The sequence below is a fragment of the Gasterosteus aculeatus genome, chromosome 13, assembly GCF_964276395.1.
Source record: "Gasterosteus aculeatus chromosome 13, fGasAcu3.hap1.1, whole genome shotgun sequence".
NCBI lineage: Eukaryota > Metazoa > Chordata > Actinopteri > Perciformes > Gasterosteidae > Gasterosteus > Gasterosteus aculeatus.
The window spans coordinates 16,054,570-16,066,114 of NC_135701.1; the positions used below are offsets into that span (position 1 = coordinate 16,054,570).

At 42.7% G+C, this 11,545-nt stretch overlaps 1 protein-coding gene across 9 annotated transcripts; it reads left to right on the top strand.

Annotated features, from left to right (window-relative positions):
• Positions 1-54: 54 nt before the first annotated feature.
• Positions 55-11,471, top strand: ulk1a (unc-51 like autophagy activating kinase 1a). 9 transcript variants are annotated; one of them, XM_040196391.2, is made up of 28 exons: positions 55-141; positions 396-608; positions 706-798; positions 889-930; positions 1,739-1,771; positions 1,885-1,921; positions 3,193-3,366; positions 3,490-3,563; positions 3,642-3,743; positions 4,559-4,617; positions 5,512-5,594; positions 5,698-5,748; positions 5,842-5,930; positions 6,057-6,213; positions 6,307-6,367; positions 6,732-6,821; positions 7,015-7,140; positions 7,226-7,344; positions 7,551-7,651; positions 7,796-7,926; positions 8,139-8,254; positions 8,582-8,704; positions 9,065-9,219; positions 9,339-9,514; positions 9,613-9,731; positions 9,933-10,090; positions 10,186-10,321; positions 10,408-11,471. In XM_040196391.2, exons 1-28 carry the CDS (start codon positions 130-132, stop codon positions 10,449-10,451), a joined length of 2,874 nt encoding a protein of 957 aa, XP_040052325.2. In that variant the 5' UTR covers positions 55-129; the 3' UTR covers positions 10,452-11,471. The 9 variants fall into 9 exon arrangements, with proteins under 9 accessions (XP_040052325.2, XP_040052327.2, XP_040052326.2 ...); XM_040196393.2 differs by having other exon boundaries at positions 9,342-9,514; XM_040196392.2 differs by having other exon boundaries at positions 6,735-6,821.
• The last annotated feature ends 74 nt before the right edge of the window (positions 11,472-11,545 follow it).

Here is an 11,545-nt window from a genome sequence, read left to right on the forward strand (position 1 = left end):
TGCAATAAATTGCTGCCCAATGTAGATATTAGTTTAGTAGTTTACGGGGTGTTCCTGAACGCGCCACCATCAAACTGCTGGCACTCCGGTCTGCGCATGCTCGTCTTGAGATATGAATAACTCCAGCGAATGTTTAGAAAGGTGAGTAAGACGATAATATCTGACCTCAGTCTCGAAAAACAAACATTACTAGCGTGAGCTCATAACTTATTGTGGACGTAGAAAAGTAACAGCGACTCATTTTAATCGTTAAATGAGAACAGCGGGTCGCTATTATTTTTGTTTACGTACAGTTGTTTGTTTGTTTTCCTACGCTCGTGGCTTTTGACGTTTCGTGTTGACAGAAACTCCGGCGTGTGTCACCGATATGTTCTTCCTTCTTGTCACATGTGAAGACAGCGTTTTTCCATAGACGAAATGGGATTTACCGGCACGGCGGAAGTGTCGCGGGACCGAACGTCTCGCTCCACCTGTTGAACCCGCTCGCACATTTGGACGCGCTCATTTCTTATTTTTTCATGGAGACTGTTGGGAAGTTTGAGTTCAACAGGAAAGACCTGATTGGACACGGGGCCTTCGCAGTTGTGTTCAAAGGCAGACATAAAGAGGTAACTTATACATCCGAGAACGAATCGGTCTTTGCCGTCGGTGATGCACGTGAGACTGGTGTGTGTTTTATATCCCACTCCTATTTTGCTCTTCAAGAAACGTGACTGGGTAGTTGCTGTGAAATGCATCAACAAGAAAAATTTGGCCAAATCGCAGTCGCTGCTTGGTAAAGAAATAAAAATCCTGAAGGTACTAAGATAAGATTAATGTTGCCACACATTCTGTGTCATTCTCTCTTTGTCACCTTTTGAACTAAAATGTTTTTTCCCCCCTCTCCAGGAACTCAAACATGAAAACATTGTCAGACTTCTTGACTACCAGGTAAATAAGAGTTTGTCTTCTCCCCCCCCCCCCCTCTCTCTGCTCTCACACACTTTATAACCACCTCTTCAAACAAAGGATCCTAAAAGATTCATAGCAGCTTTATTAGCAGGATATTGATCTCCCACCACGTCCCGACGTACGACTAAGTGAACCTCCTTGAACTGCATCACAGCCAACTAACCGTTCGCTCTGACGTGCGTCTGCACGCGCTTACCTCTTCTCACCTTACTGACACCTGGCAGACACCAGGGCAGGAGCGAGCTGATCTCTCTCCATTCCTGACAGATGGCAGGGCGCAGCCGGTTAGACAATAGCTTATTAAACGCAGAATGTAAGCGGCGTCCCACAGCCGACGCGCACCAGCCTGCGAGGGCCGGGGTTTTGAATGACATTCTAGATCGGGCTACGGGAGGGTTTTGTTGACAGCAGAGTGTGAGGTTACCTGCCGTGCAGCGCTGTGCATTTCGGGGGTTTCACTCAAACACACAGAGGCGCTTTAACAAGGCGGCTACGGTTTCGGACCCCTGGGTCAGCCATTGTAAGCAGGCGCAACCTTTCTGACAGTGCTTCCGGTGACAGGCCGAAAAGAGTCAAGTCAGTCTTAAGAAATGTGTCTGTGTCACTCTTGGCATTTCGGCAACACACACACAACTGCCAAGATGATGATTGATTGATTGTCGGAGTGGGTCCTAATTCCCCATATCTCGACATTAAACAGATAATATGTAAAGTTGTCATTTGTGCACTGTAGTGAAGTAACTATAGCTTTTTGAAAATAATAAAATTCCATCTGGTTTATCAACAGGAAATGGGAGGGTGTGTGTATCTCGTAATGGAGGTGAGTTTTGTTTGAAATGCCGATGTCCGGTCTTTGACAGGAGAAACGCAAATCTCTACACATTGCGGCATTGTCAAAGCACCTAATGCAACTTGCCTGTCTCATCTTTTCAGTACTGCAATGGAGGCGACCTGGCAGAGTACCTTCACTGTAAGTTGGCTACGTGCCGCAGTTATAAACACAGCTCTCATGTCACTACAGTAAGGTTTTTTCTTTGATTTGAGATTGGGACATTCACACTAGTCCTCAGTGTTGCGAAAGTGAAGTTATTCTCCCCAACAAACAACTTAGATGCCAGTACAAAACTAAGCAAATTATGCCCCAGCTTTTGAGTTTGTTGGCTTTAAGAGGACCTCGGTTGAATGAATTTCATCATGGTTCAATGTAATGAAAACTGTTTTTCATTGGACTCTGACAACGTCCCATTTTAAACCCTGCATCAAAATATGATGACGCAGCTGCAGGGCATGGAGTCAATTTTTTTTTCTCAGGCCTAATTTACCCCAGCGGTGTCTGTTTAACTGTAGATCGTCGGTCTAATTCTGTCACTTCGCCCGCGTCTCTTATTTGGAAGACCTGCCCATTCTGCGTCCCTGGCCAAGGCGGCACATCCAGCTATTTGCAGCACAACAGTCAGTCAACTCTTGGCAAGGTTCACGGAGCACCCACATGACCTCACCCATCTGCCGCTCACTTATCCCCTGTCCTGTTCGGTGGAAAAACACTGCAGCTAGAAATACTGAGAAGTGTCCTGGGAAGGTAGTGAGTATGCGAGCATGTCAGACGGCCCTGACATTAATACCCACAACAAGCCCTGTCGTAAACAAAATTCTGTTCCACAAAGTTCCACAGCATTGACGCGCGGATGTGATGAGATTTTTTGCATATTCAACTTACATTATATTACAGTTTTGCGTGAATGTGAATTCACGCAAAAACGTAAATGTTGAAAAATGTGAACGTTGTAACCAAAAAAGAAAAAATTGTTTTGTAAGATCAATGGCTGAAACAAACAATTTGTATCATTATTAACCTTTCATAATTAATAATTTCCATTACAATTTATTGAAGCTGTAGCTGACATAATTACTTACATTACATTTTGTCAACAAATGTCCTGAATCCATCCTTTTAACCCCGTTTACTAGCTGTCCTTTATGCTTGTTACCAACACAACTTTATTAAATCTTTTAATCGAACACATTTCAAGTTTTGTGTTTTAATATAATATGTATTACACCAGGCTGAATGAACAGCGCTTAAGTGGGGGGGGATACTGGGAAGAAATGCTGACTTTGTTTGTTTGTTTTTCTCACCTCCACTTCTCCACCTGCATTTAAACACCAAGTTATGACGCCTCTACTAACTGCCATGGTGACTTCCTCCGTGACCATCTTTTGATTTTATCCCTCTGAAAACAGCTAAGGGTACGTTGAGGGAGGACACCATCCGCGTATTCCTGCAGCAAATCGGCCAGGCCATGAAGGTCTTGCAGAGCAAAGACATCCTCCACAGAGACCTCAAACCTCAGAACATCTTGCTCTGCCACCCAGAGGGCCGCAGGTCCAGCCCCATCAATACCTCCATTAAGATAGGTATGACGTCACTCAGCAGAGTATTAAAAGAAGTGAATACATCCATAGGAATGTGTTAGTAAAGTTCTTACTGAACGTACCCACGGTACTCTCTGTCCCTCACCTTGTTTACCCGCCTTCCAGCTGACTTTGGCTTTGCTCGTCATCTCCAGACCAACACTATGGCAGCCACGCTGTGTGGCTCACCCATGTACATGGTGAGTATTGTGAGATTCGTGCACCCAATGAGTGTAATGTCACCGCGTCTCTAAGCTGTGTTTGTTTTTTGGACACAGGCACCGGAGGTCATCATGTCCCAGAACTATGATGCAAAGGCCGATCTGTGGAGCATAGGTACCATCGTGTACCAGTGCCTGACTGGAAAGGCTCCGTTTCACGTGAGTGCACGTACCCATGCCGGTACAAAAACTGTCCCATCGCTCTTTTTAGGGGTTTTGGTAAATAGATTTCGAAAATTCACCAACACGTGTTTGCTTGAGTCCCTTAAATGATCACGAAACAAGATCCATGTGTTTTGACAACACAGAAAAACAGATTCTCCATTATGAGACCATTAAGCACCAGCTGTCTACTGGGGACACTATCTCTGATCTCCAGTGTTAAGAGTTGGAAAATGCTGTAATGGTTTGGTTACTTGTTAGGAAAGCACCTTGTGTACAGATGAGGGCAATGCAGAAATGGCTGTGCGCCATTTCCCCTCGACCCAAAGCAAATATTGTTTCGCAACCTCGGTATTACTTTCTGCTGTTCACATGACTGCTCAGGTGACACAGTTGCTCTGTTGTTTGTATATTTCACAGACCCTCCCACATATGATGGGTCGTTTATGTATCCAGTTAAATAAGAACAAACACTTGACCCTTTTGTACATTTGAGGTTATTCATGTTGCAGTTCCTTGAAAGCATTTTCCTTGAGAATGATGGGGAGGCCGAGTCATATTTCTGCCTTTGTAGGTCCCTGAGTTGAGATAAGCCAAGGGTTCATGGTGAGGTTACGTGCTGCTGCTCACGATGATGATGATGATTGTGTTTACTTAGCTGGCTTCCCTGGCATCGCCAAGCATTCCGTTTTGCCCTTGGTGGGATCTTCAAACTGCCACATAGTCAAAAGCTCCAGGATCCAGATGCATTCATTTGCATGTTGTTGGTTTGCATATCAACGGTAATTTTGACGTGTAACTTGTGTGTGTAGGCCAGCACACCGCAGGAGCTCCGTCTGTTTTATGAAAGCAACAGGACCCTCTTACCCAAGTGAGTCGGCGACACAATGCAAACACACCTATGTACTGTACACAATACACACAATAATATGATAAGAGGAATCTATAAACGACATTACAGTGAAAGCTGTCTTCTCTGCACTCAGTTCGCTGATGAATGACTGTGTGTGTGGATGATCTGTGCACACGGTATGCTTTTCCCTCGATGAAACCCTTAACACCATTTAAAAATAGTCCTTATGTGGAAGAAATGTGTACGGACACCTGACGGGACCAATCCTCTTGAACTTTGAATATCTAACAAAGGTATGGTGCTAATTCTAGTGTCTCTATATCTGCCTTAATATGAGTTCACAAATGCCTTCACAATTATCTCTCTTGGCTATTTGAAGTCATTTTGAACACTTATGCCGTGAATCCCAGAAAGCGTTCACAGGGGTTGTTTTCTCACTGTTTCCATGGTGTCTGTTTGCCTCGTGGCCATGCTTATCTTTTGCAGTGATAAAGTTGCGTGATAAGATGCAGTATGTGGCCTCATGGTTTTCTTGTCATTCTATATATAACCCGCTCCAAGTCGGCAGCTATTAACCTGTACGACTATCATTTTCCACATGACCCACATAGCTCCATGCAGATTTAAACACACACACACCCACACACACTCTGTTCTGATGCCCAGAAACTTTGAATTGATGCCACATATTCGATTATATATTTACACATTTTACAGATCACTCTGAATTTATGAAACTATTATTATTATTTATTTTTTGGAACATATATATTGAAAGCACAGTGACAACATTGAGTAGGCAAGTGCAAAATATTATAATAAACAGATAAATATAATATAAAAATGAAGGCCACACATACAACAGTGTATGAAGAAATTAATATCCAAACAAGATTTGCTCTCTTTTCCCAGCATCCCAAAGGAGACTTCTCCTAACCTAAGACACTTAGTGTTGGGTCTGCTGCAAAGAAACCACAAAGAAAGGTTTGGCTTTGGTGAGACTCTTCTCTTCATAATTCAGAAACTCTTCATTCACTCTTCAACTCATCATTACCTTTCTAAAAAGCCTGTCTTATGTATTAATCTTTACATTTGCAGATGAGTTTTTCCACCATCCTTTTTTGGAAGCAAGCTCATCCTCAAAGAAATGTATGGACTATATCTTGCTTGTCTCTTCAGAATCAATGAAGGTGCTGTCGCCGGGGTCCTAACACAAGCACATCTATGTTTGTCTGTTGACAGGTTCCCCTCCTGCCGTGATCTCTTTACCCGGGTCAAGCTCAGTCAGTTCCTCCAGCGGCTCCTCCACATCCTACCTGACCTCCCCTCAAGTGCGTACACCTCTCTCCACTGTCAAAGATGTGACATGTAAATCTGCTAATGGTGAATGTGTGTCCCTGTAATATATCATACCTGTATTTAATATAACAGTTATTTATATTTTTACACTCTCCTAGCATTCCGACGGAGAAATGCACCAACTTCAGCCCAAAGCACAGTATTCGCCTACCCAGAACCCACACGGCTTCCTGCTAAAAGAAAAAGCCAATCAAGACAGTAAGAGCACCTCGTCATACTCAGAGGACTATGTCATGGTGCAAACTCAGTTTCCAAGTGAGACATCCCTCTTTAGACATCTGGATTATTGTGTTAGTCGTGGTTTTCAGCACAAGGAGTCTTGACTATTTTTATTTTACTACTTTGTAGGTGGGTGCACATGTGAGTTGGAAGTTGGGTCCCCGATTGACAGTTGCCTGATATACAGTGGGTAGGTAGTCACTCCGAGGGGTGCACAATACTCAGTTAATCAGCAATTATGGTTGAGAAAATGATTTAATTATTATGTTGACAGCATCAAATTTGACCTCACACTAGCAAACTATGTTTATGATAGAGATGTGAATAATTTATCCTAAATAGTCTATTTAAGGATTATTGTTATGGAACTATTTTTGAAAAATAAATAAATAGTTAATTTCTTTGGTATAAACTGTGAGGATGTAATAAGCAGATATCTATCTAATTGTAGACATGTTTAAATGTAGAATAGAATAGAATAATTTCTTGTAAGTGAATGTACGTCAGCTATATGATTTATTGTGCAGATTGAGCTAACCGATATATCTCTTTAGAAGCTCACCACTGGCTGAGAGATGTCTCAGGAATGCAGGAAAGACGCCTCCACCCTCACCCCTGCTGCACCCTCGCTCCAAGCCCATTAGGTAAGACCAGGCCAGCCAGCTTCACATGTTGGTGGCTTGCAGATGAGTGTTCAGATGAGGGAGCTTGAACCCAACTGCGTTACTTTTCATGTAAATTCCAATTTCAGAAATGACAGGTGAGGAACGCTGCATCCACTGTTATTTTCATCAATCTAACATCACAGCTTTCTTGTTTCCTCTGTCATCAATACAGCAAGCCTGTTGCAATTGTTGGCCGTAAGTGCATCTCCTCGGCGCCTATTCCTGTCCCGACTCAGATCCAAAACTACCAGCGTATGGCACAGAACCTGCAATCCGTCGGCCTGCATGGCTCCACCAGGTACGTACAGCCGCTCGGTTGTATTATCTCGACACCCACCTCGGTGTCCTGGTGCCTCCCTCTCACCATGTTTCTCGTCATTCAGGGTCACACTCTGCTGTGCTGGCAGCAGTTCCCCACAACAGGGAGGCTCTCCAGGATTCATCCTCGACTCCCTACGGCTGGCAAGTGTAGGAGCCCGACCACAACAGTCCTCCCCGCTAGGTAGGCATCCCGATCGGCTTTTGTTTCATTCATTTAGAGAGTGTTTCTCAAGCACAGCTCTTTTACAGCCACTTTTGAGGTCCCACTCCGACAGAATTATAGGCCCATTTGGGGGTTCACTAAATATTCCACCATCTCTTAACATGTCATGATTATTTTCTCTGTACCCACTTTTCCTTCTGCCGATCTGCCTTATAATACTCTAGCCGGAATGACTCCAAACACCACGGAGCAGACTTCCCCGCACGGCACAAGAACCGGACTGCTCGCTGGCTTTCCAGACAGGAAGGACACCCCCAGTCCCAAGGTGGGCTTACAACCTGTCAGATGTGTGGATGTGTGCAGTTTTGTTTCTCCCTCAATACAGCCGAAGTCACTCCTTCTGTGCACTTTCTATGTAGCAAATTCAATAATTATGATTTTTGAACATCATCATTTGGCTTTTCAACAGGTTCAATCGAGAATGCCAAACCGAATCAGGACAGTTCTTGACCTGCAATCCCTTGAACCTTCTCCTGCTTCCCAGACCAACCGCAGCTCGAAGTCCCTCAATAAGAACGGCCCTTTCAGAAGATCTGAACAGTACAATATTGTTATATTTCACAAATATCACAATTACAGTTATCTGACAATGTAACCTGCAAAATCATATGATGTGTAGGTGTTCATGTCACTAATCAACATCAAATTGAGACATTCAGCCTTAAGGCACCTCAATTACGCAGTACAAAAGAAGCCATCTGATGAATAACTTAAGGCTCTCGATGGTGTGTGTGGCTGTATTTGACGTCCAGATCACTGAGCACAGGCAGGCTGTCCGACATGCTACTGAAGGCAGCCTTTGGAGCTCACCTTGTTGGAGAGGATAGCGACGAGAGCCTCAACTCTGAGAAAAGCATGGATATAACAGGTACCGTTGCAACAAATAGGAACACTAATGTTTTCTAATGACACGGTTTGTCTTTATTAAGTGTTTAAGACTATGCAGCTGCTGTTGTAGATTAGGATCGACATTTCATAGCGTGACTGGTTAACCAATCCTTTAAATTAATGTAAAGGGAAGGGAAAACCGATCCCTCTTGTGAAATAAAAATACACATCATGCAAAGCCTGTATTTTGATGTATCTCCCGCTATGACCATGACCATGCCATTTACTGGGGGTGGGCTGGGTGGGAGACAATTTACAAGGAGGTCATTAGGATGAACTATTAAACTCAGCTTATCTACTCCTACAGCCCCACCTACTGGTCGTCAAAGAGGCTTTCTGTACTCAGACAGCCCTCCTCCAGCAATCTTCACCCTGGGTCTTCAATCCAGAGAAAACACTCCCCCTGATACCACAGGGCCCAGAATGTCAGGTAAGTGTTCACGGGTGATTTAATGAGGTTGTATTTTTGTTATGTCTGGCTTTTTGTAGTTTATGGTTCACTAAGAGCATAAATTAGATAAAATGTAGATTTCCAATTGAAATAATCTTAAGCAAAACACAACCACTGACCAGACAACATTTGATATATGAATTATTTGAACGTTGGGATGGTACAAGAATGGTGGTACTGGGATTGTTCATTCTTTTTAGTAGTCAGTCTGCTGGTCCCCTGGTGTAAGTGCCACGTGCACGCTTTTTCAGGCGGCGCCCCCTGTTATAATGGTAGGGGAAACCCTGTACATTTCTGCTGTTGATGGTTCATCCGTACATGTCTTGTTGTTAATTTCAGGCTCCCCCAGCTACATTAACTCAGCCTGGCTACTGAACAGTCGGCTTCTCCAGGGAGGAAGCCGTAGAAACAGTGAGAGTGAAGCCATGGACTCTACTCAACACAGCAGTCTGGTCTTCCACCCTCCAGATCTCCCAGAAGAAACCCTGATGGAGGTACAGACTAATACTATGATGATACTTTGAGTTAAACCCTCTAAGTAGTTTGGAAATTACAGACATTTGCAGATGAATATTAAACAGTTTCAAATTCACAGTATTTGTTGTCTTCACAGCAGGCTCACACAGATGAGCTTAATGAGCTGCGATTCACGTTGGCTTTTGTCCTCTGTGTCACGGAATTGGCTTCGTCAAAGTGCTCGATGCCGGAGGCTGTCAGCAGTCCCGATGTTTCCTTTCTAGAGCAGAGTTTGGTGACGGATCAGATCAGCCTCCTGAGTAGAGAATGGAGGTGAGAGGCGTATTACTTTTTCTCAACATGTACAATAGCTCCCATTCCTCCCGAATCTGCTTGTAGATGACTGCTGTTTTCTTACGTGTGTATTTCAGCTATGCAGAGCAGTTAGTGTTGTACATGAAGGCCGAAGAGTTTTTGTCATCAGCACTGCACACTGCTAAAGAGACTTTCAAGCAAGGCCGACTGCTTCCCTCTGCAACAGTCAAGCAAGGTGAGACCATTGACCTCTTTTTTTGGAATCAAGCTCTCTACTTTTGTAGACTTAGAAGTATGTATGTATTTTTGTAGAGCTTTCTGGATAAAAAAATGAAAGCAATACCATTTCAAAGCAAGCATTTCCGGTTGAAGCGTGATAACATATTATTTTTAAGGATAATGACATGTCTCTGCATACTGTATTTTCTTTTTGCAGTGATAAGGAAGCTGAATGAATTGTACAAGAGCTGTGTAACATACTGTCGCACTCTCAACCATCGCCTGCAGACATTCTTGCTTGACAAACAAAAGCTTATGGACCGCTTCAATGGCCTCACAGCCGAGAAGCTCATCTACAGCCACACTGTAGAAATGGTGCGTTTACCTCACAGCCGGAGCGATGTTGATATTCAGATTATTTTCAGTAATCATCTTTATCTTGGCCTTAATGTGACTGTTACTGCATTCAGGTTCAGTGTGCTGCCCTAGATGAGATGTTTCACTATGGCACAGCATCAGTCCAGCGTTACCACAAAGCCCTTTTGCTGATGGAGGGTCTGTCCCGAATCATCACTGAGGAGAAGGACATTGACAGCATAGAGAAATGTATATGGCCGCACTATGACACATAAACCACCAGGTCTTGACTTGATTTTTTTCTAATCTGAATTTTTCAATATATCTGTTCTCAGGTAAGCAGTGTATCGAGCGGCGCCTTTCTGCTCTGCAGTCTTAGCAGTAGCCATGCGCTCTACAACTGCGGCCACACGACAGCTTTTATATTGTCTCATTCATTTGCCCTAAATGAAGATGGATCCTCCTATACTGTCAATACACATACACGTGCACTTTGATCTGTCTTAAGGGAAATGACCACTGGAGCATCTGCTCTTATCCCACCAGCCAGTCTGCGATCTTTAGATAATTGCACAAAAAGACTGAAAGTCCTGTTTTGGACAAGTTCTAGAGGACAGCTTGTGTCATGATTGTTTTTTGATCAAGTAAATTGTTCAGAGTGTTTGTTCTGTTCTGTTGCAGAAGAAATATGTTAGTGTGTTATTTAGTTTTTTGCACATAGAATTATCATATTAGATAATACTGATGTTAAATGTATTGTACTTGAAACCAATGTTGTTTTTCTGTTTTCTGTATTTGAAGGGTTGGTGTTAAGTGTAACGCAGAAGTTCACTGGCCATCAGGAGTCTGATTATTTTGGATGAGATGACCAAAAAGTGTACCAGTAATATTAAAACTGTGCCTGTTTTTTATTACATTTTGCATCCCACCAGAGTAGTGGATTTAAAGGTAATGAAAGTATGTCTTGACCTCATACAGAACAATTGTCTTCCAGTCATGTGGACTTACATCATAGACTGCAATTACTATATTTTGATATTTTTGTTTAACTGATCCAACAATGTCGGTGGTAATGTACTCAATTATGTATTTTAAGCAACGATAACTGCATACAACGTTGCTTTATCTGCTGTTTCGTTGTGTGTTTTAGTTATTATCCCCAGCTGCTTGGATTAATAAAAAAATAATGTTAATTTTTTTATTAATTTGTGTATAATTTTGTGACAGACTAGATTATAAAACTACTTCTTCAATATTTTCTGAAAAGGTTGATGTTGAAATGAGTTTGTTAGGATTTATCAAATGGTCTTTTTTTACTTGTTTTTATGAGTGCCAGTCAACTTTGCAAAAAATGAATTGTTACGCACAGTGTGAAAAAAATAAATATTTATTGTTGAAACTTTGGATTATTTTCAAGTCTTCTTTACTTTGCATTTATGCTTAGATACCATGTATTAGCTTTTTTTTACGTTC